The sequence below is a fragment of the Anomalospiza imberbis genome, chromosome 25 (genome assembly GCF_031753505.1).
Source record: "Anomalospiza imberbis isolate Cuckoo-Finch-1a 21T00152 chromosome 25, ASM3175350v1, whole genome shotgun sequence".
NCBI classification, from domain to species: Eukaryota; Metazoa; Chordata; class Aves; order Passeriformes; family Viduidae; genus Anomalospiza; species Anomalospiza imberbis.
In genome coordinates, this window is record NC_089705.1 from 5,361,148 (window position 1) to 5,375,355 (window position 14,208).

A 14,208-nucleotide genomic window follows, 5' to 3' on the forward strand; every position below is an offset into this window, starting at 1 on the left:
CACACCGCCCCTGCGGGTCAGCAGGCGCTGAAGTGCGAGGGAAGAGGACACCAGGAGCCTCTGGAATTAGCCGCGCCTCCAGGTTAATTAACCGGCACCCTCTGATTGATGCTCGCTGGTGATGGGAGCAGAATCCAAGTCCCCCGCTCAGCTGCCAAATCATGCGACACTGGAGGGGGGGCCCTGCTGGGACCCCTCTGCTGCTCCCCACCAGCACTGGGGTGTCCCGGCCCCGTGAGGGGCTGGGCATGGGCTGGGTGGCTCTGGGCACGGGTGGCATGTTCCAGCACCCAGGGACAGCCCTGACTGGCCGTGCTGTGGGTGGGAGGTGCTGGCTGTGCGTCTGTCAGACAGACACTGTCTGTCTGTCCCAGGTGTTCATCTGCCACCTGCCCGGGTGTGCTGGGGGCTCCCAGGAGCATCAGTGGGGTCCCCACATTTATGGCAATCCTGGTCCCTGCGGTTTGCTTTATGGCCTGATGGTTTTTCTCTGCTCATCCATGCAGCTGGATGGAGAGGGGGGTGAATCAGGTGTGAGGGGCTCTGGCAGCCCCTGCCACCATCCCCTTGCCACCTGCCCTCTGGCCGTGCTGCTTGGGGGGCACAGTGAGAGACCCCCCCAGCTGAGGAGTCCCCAAAGATTCTTCCTGGACAAGTGACAGGCACCCAAGGGAGAGCCAAAAAGCCTCTGCCAGAGCCAGGGGACAGCCCTGTCCTGCCAAACCTGTGCCACTCCACCTCTCTTTCCCCAGCCTGGGTGATGACAATTGCCAGCACAGCACGGTGTCTGTGCCACGGTGCCTGCTGCATCCCAGGGAAATGCCTCTGGTGCCTCCCTTTCATCTCCTGCCTGGCAGCAGATTAAAATTTCATCACTTGAGCACTGGAGAAGGTGTAGGGGAGGAGAAGGAGCCCCAGGATGGACAGGGGGGTTCAGCCCCTCCCTGGAGCTGCCTGCACTGAGCTTGGGGGCCCCCAAATCCAGCCACGCATGGCTGGGCTGGAAAGAGCAGGATTTGGGCACAGCCCTGCAGGGATGGCTGGGCTGGAAGGAGCAGGATTTGGGCACAGCCCTGCAGGGGTGGCTGGGCTGGAAAGAGCAGGATTTGGGCACAGCCCTGCAGGGATGGCAGCTCTGGAAGGAGCAGGATTTGGGCACTGCCATGCAGGAATAGCTGGGCTGGAAGGAGCAGGATTTGGGCACAGCCCTGCAGGGGTGGCTCCAGGCTGGGCTGCTGCTTCCCCTGGGCCTTCCTTTGCCAGAACACGAGGCTGGGCAGGAGACTCTGCCAGGTTCAGGCTCCTGGTGGTGCTTCCTCCATGGCCTGCACAGCTGGAGCAGCATCACAGTCCCCAAGTTCTGATAGTGGTGATGCCAGAAGAGCTCCAGGGAGGCTCCAGGGAGGTCCCAGCAGGATGTGCCGCCGTAGCAGCAGCAGCAGCAGCAGCAGCAGCAGCAGCAGCAGCAGTGCTTCCCCATCTCCTCAGAGGGAATTCCAAGTCCCCCAGCAGTGAGATGGAGGGAATGACACACAAAACCAATGATTCCCTGCCTGGCTGGACCCCATCCTGGGCCGACAGAGAGCCAAGGCTAGGCCCCAGCACATCGATGGGCAGTGTTTTGCCCCAGTGGCTCCTGGCAGATGTGACAAGGCTGGTCCCTGTCATCCTGCTGCCTCCCAGACTCCCACAGGAGGGTTTTGGATGTGTCCTGGTATTTTTCCAGAGGCTGAACATAGCTAACACCACAATTCCTTGGCTTTTTCCTCTCCCCCTTCCCAAATAAAGGAGGAACATTGCTCTTTTCCAGCCCCATGACCTCTGCCACGCTCAGCAGGTGCCCTGGGATGTCACCACAGCACTGAGGTCCCCTCTGAGGCCTCAGGTCCCGGCTGCCCCCGGGGTCCATGGGACAGCCCACGCTGTGCTTGTCCTTTCCCTGTCCCCTCTCCTTTCCCACCACCGGGCAAAGCTTTTTGGGGTGTCCTGGTCGCCCCTGGGCTCCTCGTGCAGTGCGGAGCCTCCCTCCCCTCCCCAGCCCATCACTATTCAAGTCACACGATGCCCGTCACGCGTCCCCCGTCTGCCAATTAAGTCACAGCTCTAATTACGCACTCAGGCTCCGCAGACGCTCCTCTTCCCTCTCCCGGCTCCAGACGGACACCTGGGGGCCGCCAGCTGTCCCACCCCTCACAGCCAGCCCGTCCTCACTGGGCTGGGCTCTGGCAGGAGCCGAGCACCGAGCCCACAGCCCTGAGACACCAAAAGATTGTCCCTAAATCAGTGGTGTGCAGTGGGGCCGGCGAGAGGGGCTTTTCCCACGAGGGAAATGGGTCTGGACGTCCCCCAAGGGGGACAGTGCCAGCCTTGGGGCATTGTGGTGGCACTCAGGGATGTTGGCAGGTCTGGGGGACCCTCCTGCTCCTCCCCAGGTGACCCAGGTGTAACTGTGCCCCCGGAGCAGCTCGGTCACCCCATCCCTCACCTGCACCTCCCCGTGACACCCCAAACCTTCGGGGGGAAGGTTCCCTGCACCCCACTGCAGACCCCACCCGCAGCTCATCACCTGCGGGGGCACCCACCGGGAGCTTCTCTGGGGTCTGGGTCCCCCCAGATCCTGGTGCTGGGTGTGGGGTCCTGCCCGGGGCGTGCTGGGCAGGGCGCAGGGGGTGCTGAGTGCCATCCTGAGAGGGTGCTGAGGGTGCCGTGGGGTGCAGGGTACAGGGAACGCAGGGGGTGTGGGGTGTGGAATGGGCAGGGAGGTCAAGGGGTGCAAAGGGTGCGGGGTACAGGGGGTGTAGGGGGTTCAGGAGGTGCAGATAGTGCGGGATACAGGGGTTCCAGGGGGTTCAGGAGGTGCAGATAGTGCGGGATGCGGGGGTTCCAGGGGGTTCAGGAGGTGCAGATAGTGCGGGATGCGGGGGTTCCAGGGGGTTCAGGAGGTGCGGATAGTGCGGGATGCGGGGGTTCCAGGGGGTTCAGGAGGTGCAGATAGTGCGGGATGCGGGGGTTCCAGGGGGTTCAGGAGGTGCAGATAGTGAGGGATGCGGGGGTTCCAGGGGGTTCAGGAGGTGCGGATAGTGCGGGATGCGGGGGTTCCAGGGGGTTCAGGAGGTGCAGATAGTGCGGGATGCGGGGGTTCCAGGGGGTTCAGGAGGTGCGGATAGTGCGGGATGCGGGGGTTCCAGGGGGTTCAGGAGGTGCAGATAGTGCGGGATGCGGGGGTTCCAGGGGGTTCAGGAGGTGCAGATAGTGCGGGATGCGGGGGTTCCAGGGGGTTCAGGAGGTGCAGATAGTGCGGGATGCGGGGGTTCCAGGGGGTTCAGGAGGTGCAGATAGTGCGGGATGCAGGGGGCTCAGGAGGTGCGGGGAGTGCGGGGAGCCCCCGCATCCCGGCTCTACCGAAAGCCGCTGCTGCCATCTGCCGACAGCACGCCGGGTCCGGCCCCGCGGAGCGCCGGGAGAGGATGGGGGGCACATCCGGGACCCCCCAAAATCCCCCCGGCACCCCCGGGACAGGACCCGCACTCCGGGCCCGCGCCCAGCTGCGTCCCGCGGCTCCTGCCGCGGGGGGCTGGGGCAGCCGGGCTTGGCCAGGAGAGGACGGGGGTCCCCCCGCTCGGAGCCCCCCGGCTCGGAGACCCCCGGCCCCGCTGTCCCCGCTGCCGCTGCCTCGCCGCGTCCCCGAGGGTCCCTCGGTCACCCCATGAGAAGGGGCGAGAAGCCACGAGAGGGAGCCCGGGGCCCGCGCGTGGCCGTTGCACTGGGGATAGTGGTGGCACTGGTGGCACTGGTGGCATTGGTGATGGCGTTTAACCCCTGAGTTCCTCGAGGAGGGCGGGGGGACAAGGGACAAATCTGGGTCCAGACCCCTCTGCCCCCCCGCTCCAGACCCCCCCAGTGTCACCCATTCCTGCAGCAGCGGGGCCGTGCCCTTCCCGGGGTGGCAGTGCCACCTCCGCAGCCCTCAGTCCCCAAGCTGGGGCACAACAGGGACGAGCTGCAGCCCCCAGCCAACCCCGGGCATGTCCTGAGCCCCCAGCAGAGCCCAGACTGGGGGAGCTGGGGCAGAGCCTGGCCGTGGCTCGGGGACACGCCTGTGCCCAAAGTGCCCCAAACCAGGGCCCAGGCCGGTGCCAGGGCGCTGCTGAGCGCACGTGTCCGGGTGGCAGCGCCCCACGGCGACCGGCACGGTGTCCCCAGGAGCCCCGACCTTGGCTGGCAGGGCGAGGTGAGCGGGACGTGCTGCAGGGCGGCACCGCGGGCACCGCACACGGGGACACGGGGACACCACGGGGACACCACGGGGACACCACGGGGACACCACGGGGACACGGGGACACGGGATGGAGCCGCTCCGTTATGAAATGTTATGAAACGTCCCCGCATCCCCGCGCTGCTAAGTCAAGATTTAGCGAGAGAGTGCCTCCGGATCCAGATGAGATGGGGCATCACAAAGGGCTTTGTATTCCAGGAAGCCTATTAGAGGTTTAAATTATACAAATGGGCTTTTTACCAAAGATCCTCATTATCTGGGTATTTGTTTTTAATCCCCAGCTATTCCCGCAGCCCCTGTCCAACCCTGCCCCGCTTACCTTCCCCGTGTCCTCCGCAGGGCCAGGGCGTGGGGACAGGGACACGCTCTGGGGACGGGGACAGGCTCTGGGGACAGGGACAGGCTCTGGGGACAGGGACAGGCTCTGGGGACAGGGACAGGCCCTGGGGACAGGGACACACTCTGGGGACAGGGACATGCTCTGGGGACAGGGACATGCTCTGGGGACAGGGATAGGGACATGCTCTGGGGACAGGGACACACTCTGGGGACAGGGACATGCTCTGGGGACAGGGACATGCTCTGGGGACAGGGACAGGGACAGGCTCTGGGGACAGGGACAGGCTCTGGCAACAGGAACAGGCTCTGGGGACAGGGACAGGGACAGGCCCTGGGGACAGGGACACACTCTGGGGACAGGAACAGGCTCTGGGGACAGGGATAGGGACATGCTCTGGGGACAGGGACACGCTCTGGGGACGGGGACAGGCTCTGGCAACAGGAACAGGCTCTGGGGACAGGGACAGGGACACGCTCTGGGGACAGGGACACACTCTGGGGACATGGACATGCTCTGGGGACAGGGACACACTCTGGGGACAGGGACAGGGACAGGCTCTGGGGACAGGGACACCCTCGGGGGGCAGGGACACGCTCTGGGGACAGGGATAGGGACACGCTCTGGGGACAGGGACATGCTCTGGGGACAGGGACACGCTCTGAGGACAGCGTGGGCCTGCGGGGAGGGGTCTGTAATTGGGGACACCCCGGTTGTGTTCACTGGTACAACGAGGGGCTGAGCCCCTCCTGCTTTGCCCCGTCCCAGTTTGTCCCAGTACCCCAGAAGGTTTTAGGGATGGTGTCTGTTGTGTGCTGAGCACCAAACCTCCCTGGACACACCCGGGCTCCTTCTGTGGCCCCCTGGCTGTGTGGGCACCCACGAGGATGCTCCCGTGGGCGCTCGGGGCTGATGAGGGCGGTGAGGCTGATGCTGGACCCCAAATCACCGAGCTCTGGTCACTCTGAGCATCATCGAGCCCCATCAGCTTGGGGACCACAGCCAGGGCCAGGCCGAGGCCACCCCACGCTGCCCGGGACACACAGAGGGGTGTGCGGAGCCCTGGGAGCCCTGAACCCCCGTCCTGGGGCACAGGGACACCGCGGTGTCCCCTCCCGGGCTGTCCCCTCCCGGGGTGTCCCCTGCAGCCCCACCCCACCCTGCTCTGCCGCAGCGAAGCCTCGGGGGGCTTCACGGCTGCCATGACAACGCAGGAAATTCCCACAGAAATCCCCGCAGGGAGGAGGAGGAGGAGGAGGAAAACCAGGAGGAAAACGAGGGGGAACTCCCAGGCAGGCATCAGCAGCGCCCCAGTCTGTCCCCAGCAGCTTTGGGGACATGTCACAGCGGCGCTTGTGGCTATTTCAGCATCTCCTGGCAGCGCCACAGGGCCAGCGGGACCCGGCCCCGACCAGCCCTGCCCGCCCTGGCACCCCCAGGGCATCCTGACCGCTCCCATGGGAGCTGTGCTGCCCATCCCCGTGGCAAGGGGTGCTGGAGGGGGCTCCAGCCATAAAACCACGATATTTTGGGGTGGAGGGGGTGGGAGCCAGGCAGGATGAGCGGGGGGGTGTTTGCCCCCCGTGCCAGGGACCCTGTAGATCACTGGGGGTTTGATGTCCCTGCCCGTGCCCCCCTCCCGGGCATTATCCTCCCTCTCCCTCCTGCAATCCCTTGCGGCTCGGGGATTAGGTGGGTTTAGGGTCGGGTTGGAGTCAGAAATGGGATGCTTTCAAATCAGCCTGCGTCAGTTGTGCCTCTGTCCCTCATGCCCGGGGGGATTAAAACAGATGTGAAGATTATCAGAGGGGAGGTGGCACCCCCACCTTGGGGGCCCCACTCTCCCCCAGCCCTGGCACTGCTGCCTGTGGGGTGCTCAGCTCCAGCCCCCCAGGATGTCTTCCCAAAGGCACAAACATCTCCCTTTTCCTCACCTTTCTGCTCATGTCCCATCCCACCCCACTTCCCAAATCTCTTTCTACAACGGGAGAGAAGAAAAACACCTCTGCAGCATCTCCCCTCCCCAGTTCCCATGTTTCCAGCCCAATCCCATTCCCAAAATGCTCCACTGGGCCAGACAGCAGTGCCCAAATCCCTTGCCTGCAGCTCAGGGAGGCTTCCCGGGTTTATCAGTCAGAATTGCTCATTCCTGTGGTGTGCCCAGTCCCTGTGCTCCTCAGGGCCTGGGCTGCTCCAGTTCTCCACCTCTGTTTGGTCAAGAGCTGCCCACCGGTGCTCCAAAACACAGCCCTGGGTTTCGGATGCTTTGCCAGGACTGCTCCCTGTCTCCTGCCCTGCTTCAGCCTGGTCTTTGAGGCCTGGAGGTGCCAGGTCTCCCTCGGTGGGTGCCCAAAGCCCCTTGGCCTCACTGATCATGGACTGGTTTGGATGGGAAAGGACATTAAACTCACCCAGTGCCACCCCTGCCATGGGCAGGGCCACCTTCCGCTATCCCAGGCTACTCCAAACCCCATCCAACCCGGCCTTGGACACTTCCAGGGAGGGCCAGCCACAGTTTTTTAATGCCCAGGAGATTTTGGGGTGAAGTAGCCCCATGCTGGGTCCTTCCCCCCAGCTCCCCATCGTGGAGCAGCCACCCCAGCTCATTCCTGCTCCCCCAGGCCAGCGGTGGGGCCCTGGATTTAATCACTTGATGCATTTTTGTTTGTGTAATTCCAAGGAGAGTGGCTCTTCCTCCCATCTGCCCCTGCCATCTGCTGCCCACGGCCATCCCAGGCTCTGCAGGTGGAGGGAGCCTGGAAAACCTGCTGGGAACGGCACCTCCCCATGGAGAGCATCTGTCCCCACTGGAGCCTTTTCCCGGGGCTCTGAAAGCCACTTTGTCCCTTGCTGGAGTGGCTGGGGATGCTTTGCTAGCCTCGTCCGAGTCCTGGGGACACCATGCCCAAAATGTCCCTTTCTAGTCCCAAAAAGCCTGGCTTGGCACCTTCTGGGGCCAGTGGAGACAGCGTGTCCCAGTGTTCCCAGTGTTCCCAGTGCTCAAAGACCTTCCAGTCCACCCAGTGCTCCCAGTGCTCCTTCCCAGTGTTCCCAGTGCCTGAAAACTTCCAGTGCTCCCAGTGCTCTCAGTCTTCCCGTTGCCTAAGACCTTCCCGTTCTCCCAGTGTTCCCAGTGCCTGAAAACTTCCAGTATTCCCAGTATTCCCAGTGTTCCCAGTGCCTGAAAACCTCCCAATATTCCCAGTGTTCCCGGTGTTCCCAGTGCCTGAAAACCTCCCAATATTCCCAGTATTCCCAGTGTTCCCAGTGCCTGAAAACCTCACAGTGTTCCCAGTGCCTGAAAACCTCCCAGTATTCCCAGTGTTCCCAGTGTTCCCAGTGCCTGAAAACCTCCCAATATTCCCAGTGTTCCCAGTGTTCCCAGTGCCTGAAAACCTCCCAGTATTCCCAGTATTCCCAGTATTCCCAGTGTTCCCAGTGTTCCCAGTGTTTCCATTCTCCAAGACCTCCCCGTGCTCTCAGAGCCCCCCCAGCTCCTTCTCCGGGGGTACCAGGGGCTGCACCCCGAGCTCTCCTCCGTGGGGCAAAGCCCCGGGGGGGTGCGTGGTGTCCCGGCCCGGGTGGGGGGTCCCGGGGGATGCTGCCGGTGCCGGTGCCCCCGGTGCCGGTGCCCCCCCGGCGCTGCGGCGGGCGCTCCCGGGCTGCGGTGGCGGTGGCGGCGGCGACAGCGGCCGTCTCCGGGCAGGTAGGAGGTGGCGGGGACACGGGGCCCGGGGGGGACACGCACACACACGAGCGGGGGGCACTGAGGAACCGCCGAGCCCGAGGCACCGGCACGGACCCAGCCCCGGGCACGTCCGTCCCCGCCGGCGGCTGCAGAGCCACCCCCGCCCCGCCGCAGCTTTCGGGGGTGCTCGGGGTCCCCCTCGGTCCCCGACGCTTCTTGTGGGGGTGCCCGGCAGTGCTTCTCCGCGGGAGGGACCTTCCCGTGGGAGTGTCCCGGCAATCCGAGGGTGTCCGGTTTGGGGGGGATCCCCTGGAGCCCCCCCCACTCCGGGGAGGATTCCCTGGGGGTGCCCAGCCGCCCTTCCGGAGGTGTCCGCTTTGGGGGGGTCCTGGCAGAGCCCTCTCGGGGTGCAGAGCCCCCCACGGGGTCCCTCCCCAGCGGCGGGAGCTGCCCCGGGCAGTGGGGAGGGGTCGCAGACCCCGGGCATTGGGGGTGGGGGTCGTGCCAACCCCGGGGAGACAAAACCGGGGTCCCCTGAGTGGGGTGGGACACGCAGATCCTTCCTCGGGCTGCTGGAGCGGGGCTGGAGCCGTGGGGGGGGTGGGAAGGAGAGACCCTGTGGGGTCCCAGCCCCCTGCAACTGAGGGGTCCAGCCCTGCCTGGCTGCTCCTCCTGGGGAGTCCTGAGATCCAAAGGAATCTTTGGGGGTGCTGGGGCCTCTCCCTGCTCTGGAAAAGGCAGCTCCAGGCACTGCTGCACCCCGGGCACCCCAGGACGGTGGCAGTGGGTCAAGGTCACCACAGAGTGCCCAGGCTGGGCACCTGAGGTGCGTGCCCGGGTGCCGGACCCCCTCCCTGGAGCTCCTCGGGGCTGATCCTGCTGCGCTGAGTCCCCCCGGGCTGGGGGCACCCTGGGGCAGGGACAGAGCCCCGAGCAGGTCCCTGCGACCCCCAGCCCTTCCTGGGGCTCCAGTGCCCGCCGAAGGCATCAAATATTAACGGAGACAGCGGAGGAGCTGAAAATAACCCTCCTCCGAGGGATGTGACCCAGATCCGGCCAGCCCCAAAGCTGGGCTGGACCCAGAACCGCAGCACCGCTCTGCCGGGGCCCCCTCCCCTCCTCGGGGCCGCTCTGCCCTGCTGATCCCACCTATATATCACCTATATATTATGCAAATGAGCTATAAGGGCTTATTACGCAAACAGGAGGGGGCTGGCGCTGCCTGGCGCTGGGTGGTCCCCGGGGCTGGCCCCGACGGCTCAGAGCGCCCAGCGGGGATGGAGGGAGCAGCATCGGCGTCCGGCCGGGTGTCCGGGGGCTGCCAGCGAGCGCTGCCCCGTCCCTGTCCCCTCCTGTAGCGCAGAGGGACCCCCCGAGCCCGGCCAGGCCCCTGCCCCCGCAGCGCTCGTCCCCCCGGGGCGCGTCCCAGCGGAATGGGGAAGCAGAACAGCAAACTCCGCCCGGAGATGCTCCAGGACCTGCGGGAAAACACGGAGTTCTCCGACCTGGAGCTGCAGGGCTGGTACAAGGGTTTTCTGAAAGACTGTCCCTCGGGCATGCTGGACGTGGAGGAGTTCAAGAAGATCTACGCCAACTTCTTCCCCTACGGCGACGCCTCCAAGTTCGCCGAGCACGTTTTCCGCACCTTCGACACCAACGGCGACGGCACCATCGACTTCAGGGAGTTCATCATCGCCCTGAGCGTCACCTCCCGCGGCAAGCTGGAGCAGAAGCTCATGTGGGCCTTCAGCATGTACGACCTGGATGGCAACGGCTACATCAGCCGGGAGGAGATGCTGGAGATCGTGCAGGTACCGGGCTGCCCCGCGCCGCCGCGGCTTCTGCTGCGAGCTCCGGACTGTCGCCGTGCTGGCGCGGTGGCTGTCACCTCCCGGGGTGCGGGTGGGTTGGGGGTTTCACCCTGTGGGACCCCCGGGACAAGGTTTTGCAGTAGCAGGGATGAAGCCATTGCTGCCTGCAGCTGTGGCTGCGGGGGTCGTTTTATGCTGGAGCATCCCGAGTCCTTCCCTGCCTGGGGGTGTCCCTTTGTCACCCCATCCCGGGACCCTTCCCGTGCTTCCAGGGCGGGCAGTTGTCCCCCAGCACGCCTGGTGGTGTTGGCAAATGGGCAGGAGATGCTTTCCTTGCCCAAATCCCAAGCCGGTGATGCTCGTGGCCACTGCAGTGGCATCTCAGTGGCCAAATCCTCCCTGCAGGAGCAGCTCCAGCCCTGGCTGTGCTGGGAGCTGAAGCCCCCACAGCCTGATCCCATGGGAAGGGTGTCAAAGGCCAGCCCCATTCCCAGGGAGGCAAAGCCCAGAGCTCTGCTCCTGTCCCAGGTGGGCAATGCCAGGAGCCCACCCTTGACCCACCCTCACCCCCTCTCCTTCCCCCAGGCCATCTACAAAATGGTCTCCTCTGTCATGAACATGCCTGAAGACGAATCCACTCCGGAGAAAAGGACGGACAAAATCTTCCGACAGATGGATACTAATAACGATGGTAAACGAGAGGAGCTGCAGGGGATTAGGGAAAGGTCTCATGGCTAAATCCAGGGCTCTCAGGAGGAGCCGCACGCACGCTGATTAAATGGCTCATGTCCCCTGGCCTGGCCCCGCTGGCAGGAGGGGCTCAGGGTGCTGGGCACCCCAGGGTGCCCCTCCCGGGTGGGGTGGGGGGGTCCATGGGCTGCTCTGGGTGGTCTCTGGTGCTGGGAGGTGGCTGAGCCGTGTCCCCTTCCCCGCAGGGAAGCTCTCGCTGGAGGAGTTCATCAGAGGGGCCAAGAGCGACCCGTCCATCGTGCGCCTGCTGCAGTGTGACCCCAGCGGGGCCATGCAGTTCTGAGCCCCACGGACCCCCACAGCCCCCCCCGACCCTGCAGATGGTCACTGTCCCTTGCCCAGACCCTGCGGTCCCCGCTGTGCCCCCACAGCCCCTCGTGGGATGATATTGGGGGGAGGGGACCCCAGGGGACAGTCCCCATCCCCGGGGGGCTCCTGCACTGGTTTCACTGGTGGGAGGGTGGGGGCAGGGTCTGCCCTGAGTGAGGACAGTCCCCCCCAGCACCCGGGCTTGGAGCAGGGGGACAGCCCAGCCTGGTGGCCAAGCCACCGCTGCATCTCTGGCCGGCGTGGGGACACAGCCCAGGGGACAAAACCCCGGTGGCTGGGGGGACCCCAAAATGCAGGCACACGTGGAGACACCGCCACGGGCAGGGCTGGGTCAGCCCCTTCCCCACGGGCAGGGCTGGGTCAGCCCCTTCCCCACGGGCAGGGCTGGGGGTGGGGCCGGCGGGGGCCGTGCTTCTGGGCTTTAATACCTGCAGAATAAAGTTTGTGTCAGTGCAGTCCGTGCTGGGAAAGGGGACACGGAGCCCCTGGGGAAAGTTCCTCCCTGCAGGGTGTGGATCCAGCCCAGTTTCATCCCTCGCTGCAGCCCCTGGCAGCCCAAGGCCACGGGATGGGCTCGTGCTCCAGGGGATGTGTCCACACATCCCGAGTCCTGTCATGGGGCTGGAACGTGGCAGGAATGGCCAGGGCACATCCACAGGGTCATTTATCCCTCAGGCCCTGCTCAGAGCCGGGCAATTTCTCCACTGTCCAGTCTCAGCAAGGCCAGGCACTGCTCGGGGCCGGTGCTCTGCACAGGGGCTTCCTGCAGAGAGACCTGGAAGGCAGAGAGAAGGATGAGAATGGGAGCAGAGGGGTGGAAGCCTTGGATCCACAAATCACCCCTGGGCCCAGCCTGGTCTGTCCCAGCCCTGCAGCAGAGGGGTTGGGGTTGAGCCCAGGAAGCAGAAATCACCTTCATGCGGAGCATCCCACGGCAGCAGCGGCCGAGGCGGAGCAGCTCGAGGGTGAGCAGGAGGCAGCGGATGCTGAAGAAGATCCCCATGGCCTCCAGCAGGAGGGAGATGGCCCAGAGGGACAGCGTGGAGCTCTGGGAGACAGGGGGAGCATCAGCCCCCTGCACGCCCTCCCCCTCCCCGGCACATGCCCATCCCCAGCCCACCGGGCACTCACGTAGACGCGGGTGGGATCGAAGGGACACTCGCGGGACACCGGGGCGAGGGCGCTGTTGGCGATGGAGCAGGGGGCCAGCAGCACCTGGCCCTGGTTGCCCAGGGTGAGCCCGATGGCCACGAGCAGCCCCAGCAGGCAGCACAGGCAGCACAGGCTGCTGCAGGCTCTCAGGGCCAGCAGAGCCCATTTCTGCAGGAGGGAGAGAAGAGGGTTAGGGTGAGGGTTAGGGAATGTCCCCATCCCAGGACGGACCCAAAAGAGGGGCTGGGGGGCTGTGCAGGCTCCCTGGAAGGGCTGCACCCCCCGGGTGCTGGGAGCGGGGCTGGGGGTGCTTACGAGGGCAGCAGGGCCGAGGAAACGGGAGAGCAGCAGGGCAGAGACTCCGCAGGAGATGGTCTGGGGGAAGCACATGGAGGTCAGCGAGGAGCAGCCCCTGCCCCAGGGACACCGGACCCCTTTCCCTGCTGGCTTTGTCCCTGGAAGATCATCCAGGGGCCAGCGCTCCACCTCCCACAGCCTCACCCAGTAACAATCCCCGGAGTGTTTAATTCCCCAAGGAAGGCTTGTTTCGGGTGGGGAAGGGGAGACCCAGCAGTGTCCATCCTGCATCCCATCTCCTTCCCACCCTCACCCCAACCCCTCCCCACGTGTCCCCCGTGTCCCCAGCCCCGCTGCCGGTGGTACCAGCAGTGCAGCCATGACAGAGGCGCTGTTGGTGACACCGTAGTGCAGGGAGGTGGCATCACGGGCGGTGACCACGAAGCGCAGGACGGTGCCGTGCACCAGGGCGCCGGTGATGAAGTTGAGGTGCCCGACGATGAGGAGCATGAGCCCCGTTTTCATCAGCACATTTCGGTGGCTGCTGGGATCGAGGTGGCCTGAGACGAGGGGAGAGGAGGGTGTGGGGTGGCCAGCACCGAGCTGTCCCTACCTGGCACAGGAATGGGGCATCTGGGGACAGCCCCACAGGACGTGCCCCGTGCTGGCAGGGGGATGAGGCAGGAGGTGATGTGGAAGCCACCGGTAGCCCAGATAGGCAGACCACTGGTCCAGCCAGCTCTCCTGGGACTGGAGCAAAGGTGTGGGGCCAGTGGTCATGAGGACAGGGTTCCTGTGGGGCTGGGAAGGGCTGGGGCTCCTCGGGGTGACGAGGAAGCTCTGGGACAGCAGCTGTCCCCAAATGGCAGCTCCAGGGCTGGGTTCCGGCACCCGGCACTTCGAGGAGTGACTGTGGGGCTGTTCTCCCTCTGGAACCCACCCTCACACAGCCATCACCACCCAGTGCTCAGCCCCAGCTCCTTCCCTGACCCCATCGAGTCCCTCAGCTCCTCTTCCTCCCTCCCTGCCTCAGTTTCCCCTGCCCTCCTGTTGTGATCCCCACCCAGAGCCGGACTCACCCACTTGGCACATCTTCACCGGGCGAGGGTCAGCCCATCAGAGCCCCTCGATGCCCCGGGGGGCCAGGACACCGGAGCCACCCGCCTGCTGCTCCAAATCCTGTCAGACCAGCTCCCCGGACAAAGGGATAACTCCACCTTCTCCTGCGTGTCCCACCCCTGCCCTCCCCTTGCTGCCAAGCCAGCAGCCGTGCAGTGACATGCCGTGCCGTGCTGTGACATGCCGTGCCATGCCATGCCGTGCCAATTCACCATTCCACGCTTCCTCATCCCCCTCCCCATCCATCCCCACCCCCCTGCACAGCCCAAAGCTGTGGCAGCAGGCTGGGATCCAGCCAGGGATCCCCCAGGCTGAGGCTCTGGGAAGGGGCAGCCCCTGGGGGTGGGACACTGCCGGACCACAGGGCACTGGCCAGCACTGCCAGGGACGGAGGGCAGAGCAGAGGGGTCAGGGCGGGGGGTGACTTCACCAAGTGGTGACTCAGGAG

At 65.2% G+C, this 14,208-nt stretch overlaps 2 protein-coding genes across 2 annotated transcripts; one reads left to right on the plus strand and one right to left on the minus strand.

Annotated features, from left to right (window-relative positions):
- Positions 1–8,254: 8,254 nt before the first annotated feature.
- HPCA (hippocalcin) lies at positions 8,255–11,242 on the plus strand. Its single transcript, XM_068172479.1, has 4 exons — positions 8,255–8,319; positions 9,660–10,112; positions 10,698–10,803; positions 11,048–11,242. Exons 2-4 carry the CDS (start codon positions 9,735–9,737, stop codon positions 11,143–11,145), a joined length of 582 nt encoding a protein of 193 aa, XP_068028580.1. The 5' UTR covers positions 8,255–8,319; positions 9,660–9,734; the 3' UTR covers positions 11,146–11,242.
- A 632-nt stretch (positions 11,243–11,874) lies between these two features.
- On the minus strand, positions 11,875–13,733 carry TMEM54 (transmembrane protein 54). Its single transcript, XM_068172383.1, has 5 exons — positions 13,721–13,733; positions 13,008–13,201; positions 12,660–12,719; positions 12,324–12,512; positions 11,875–12,240 (listed from the first exon to the last, which is right to left on the minus strand). Exons 1-5 carry the CDS (start codon positions 13,731–13,733, stop codon positions 11,875–11,877), a joined length of 822 nt encoding a protein of 273 aa, XP_068028484.1.
- Positions 13,734–14,208: the final 475 nt, after the last annotated feature.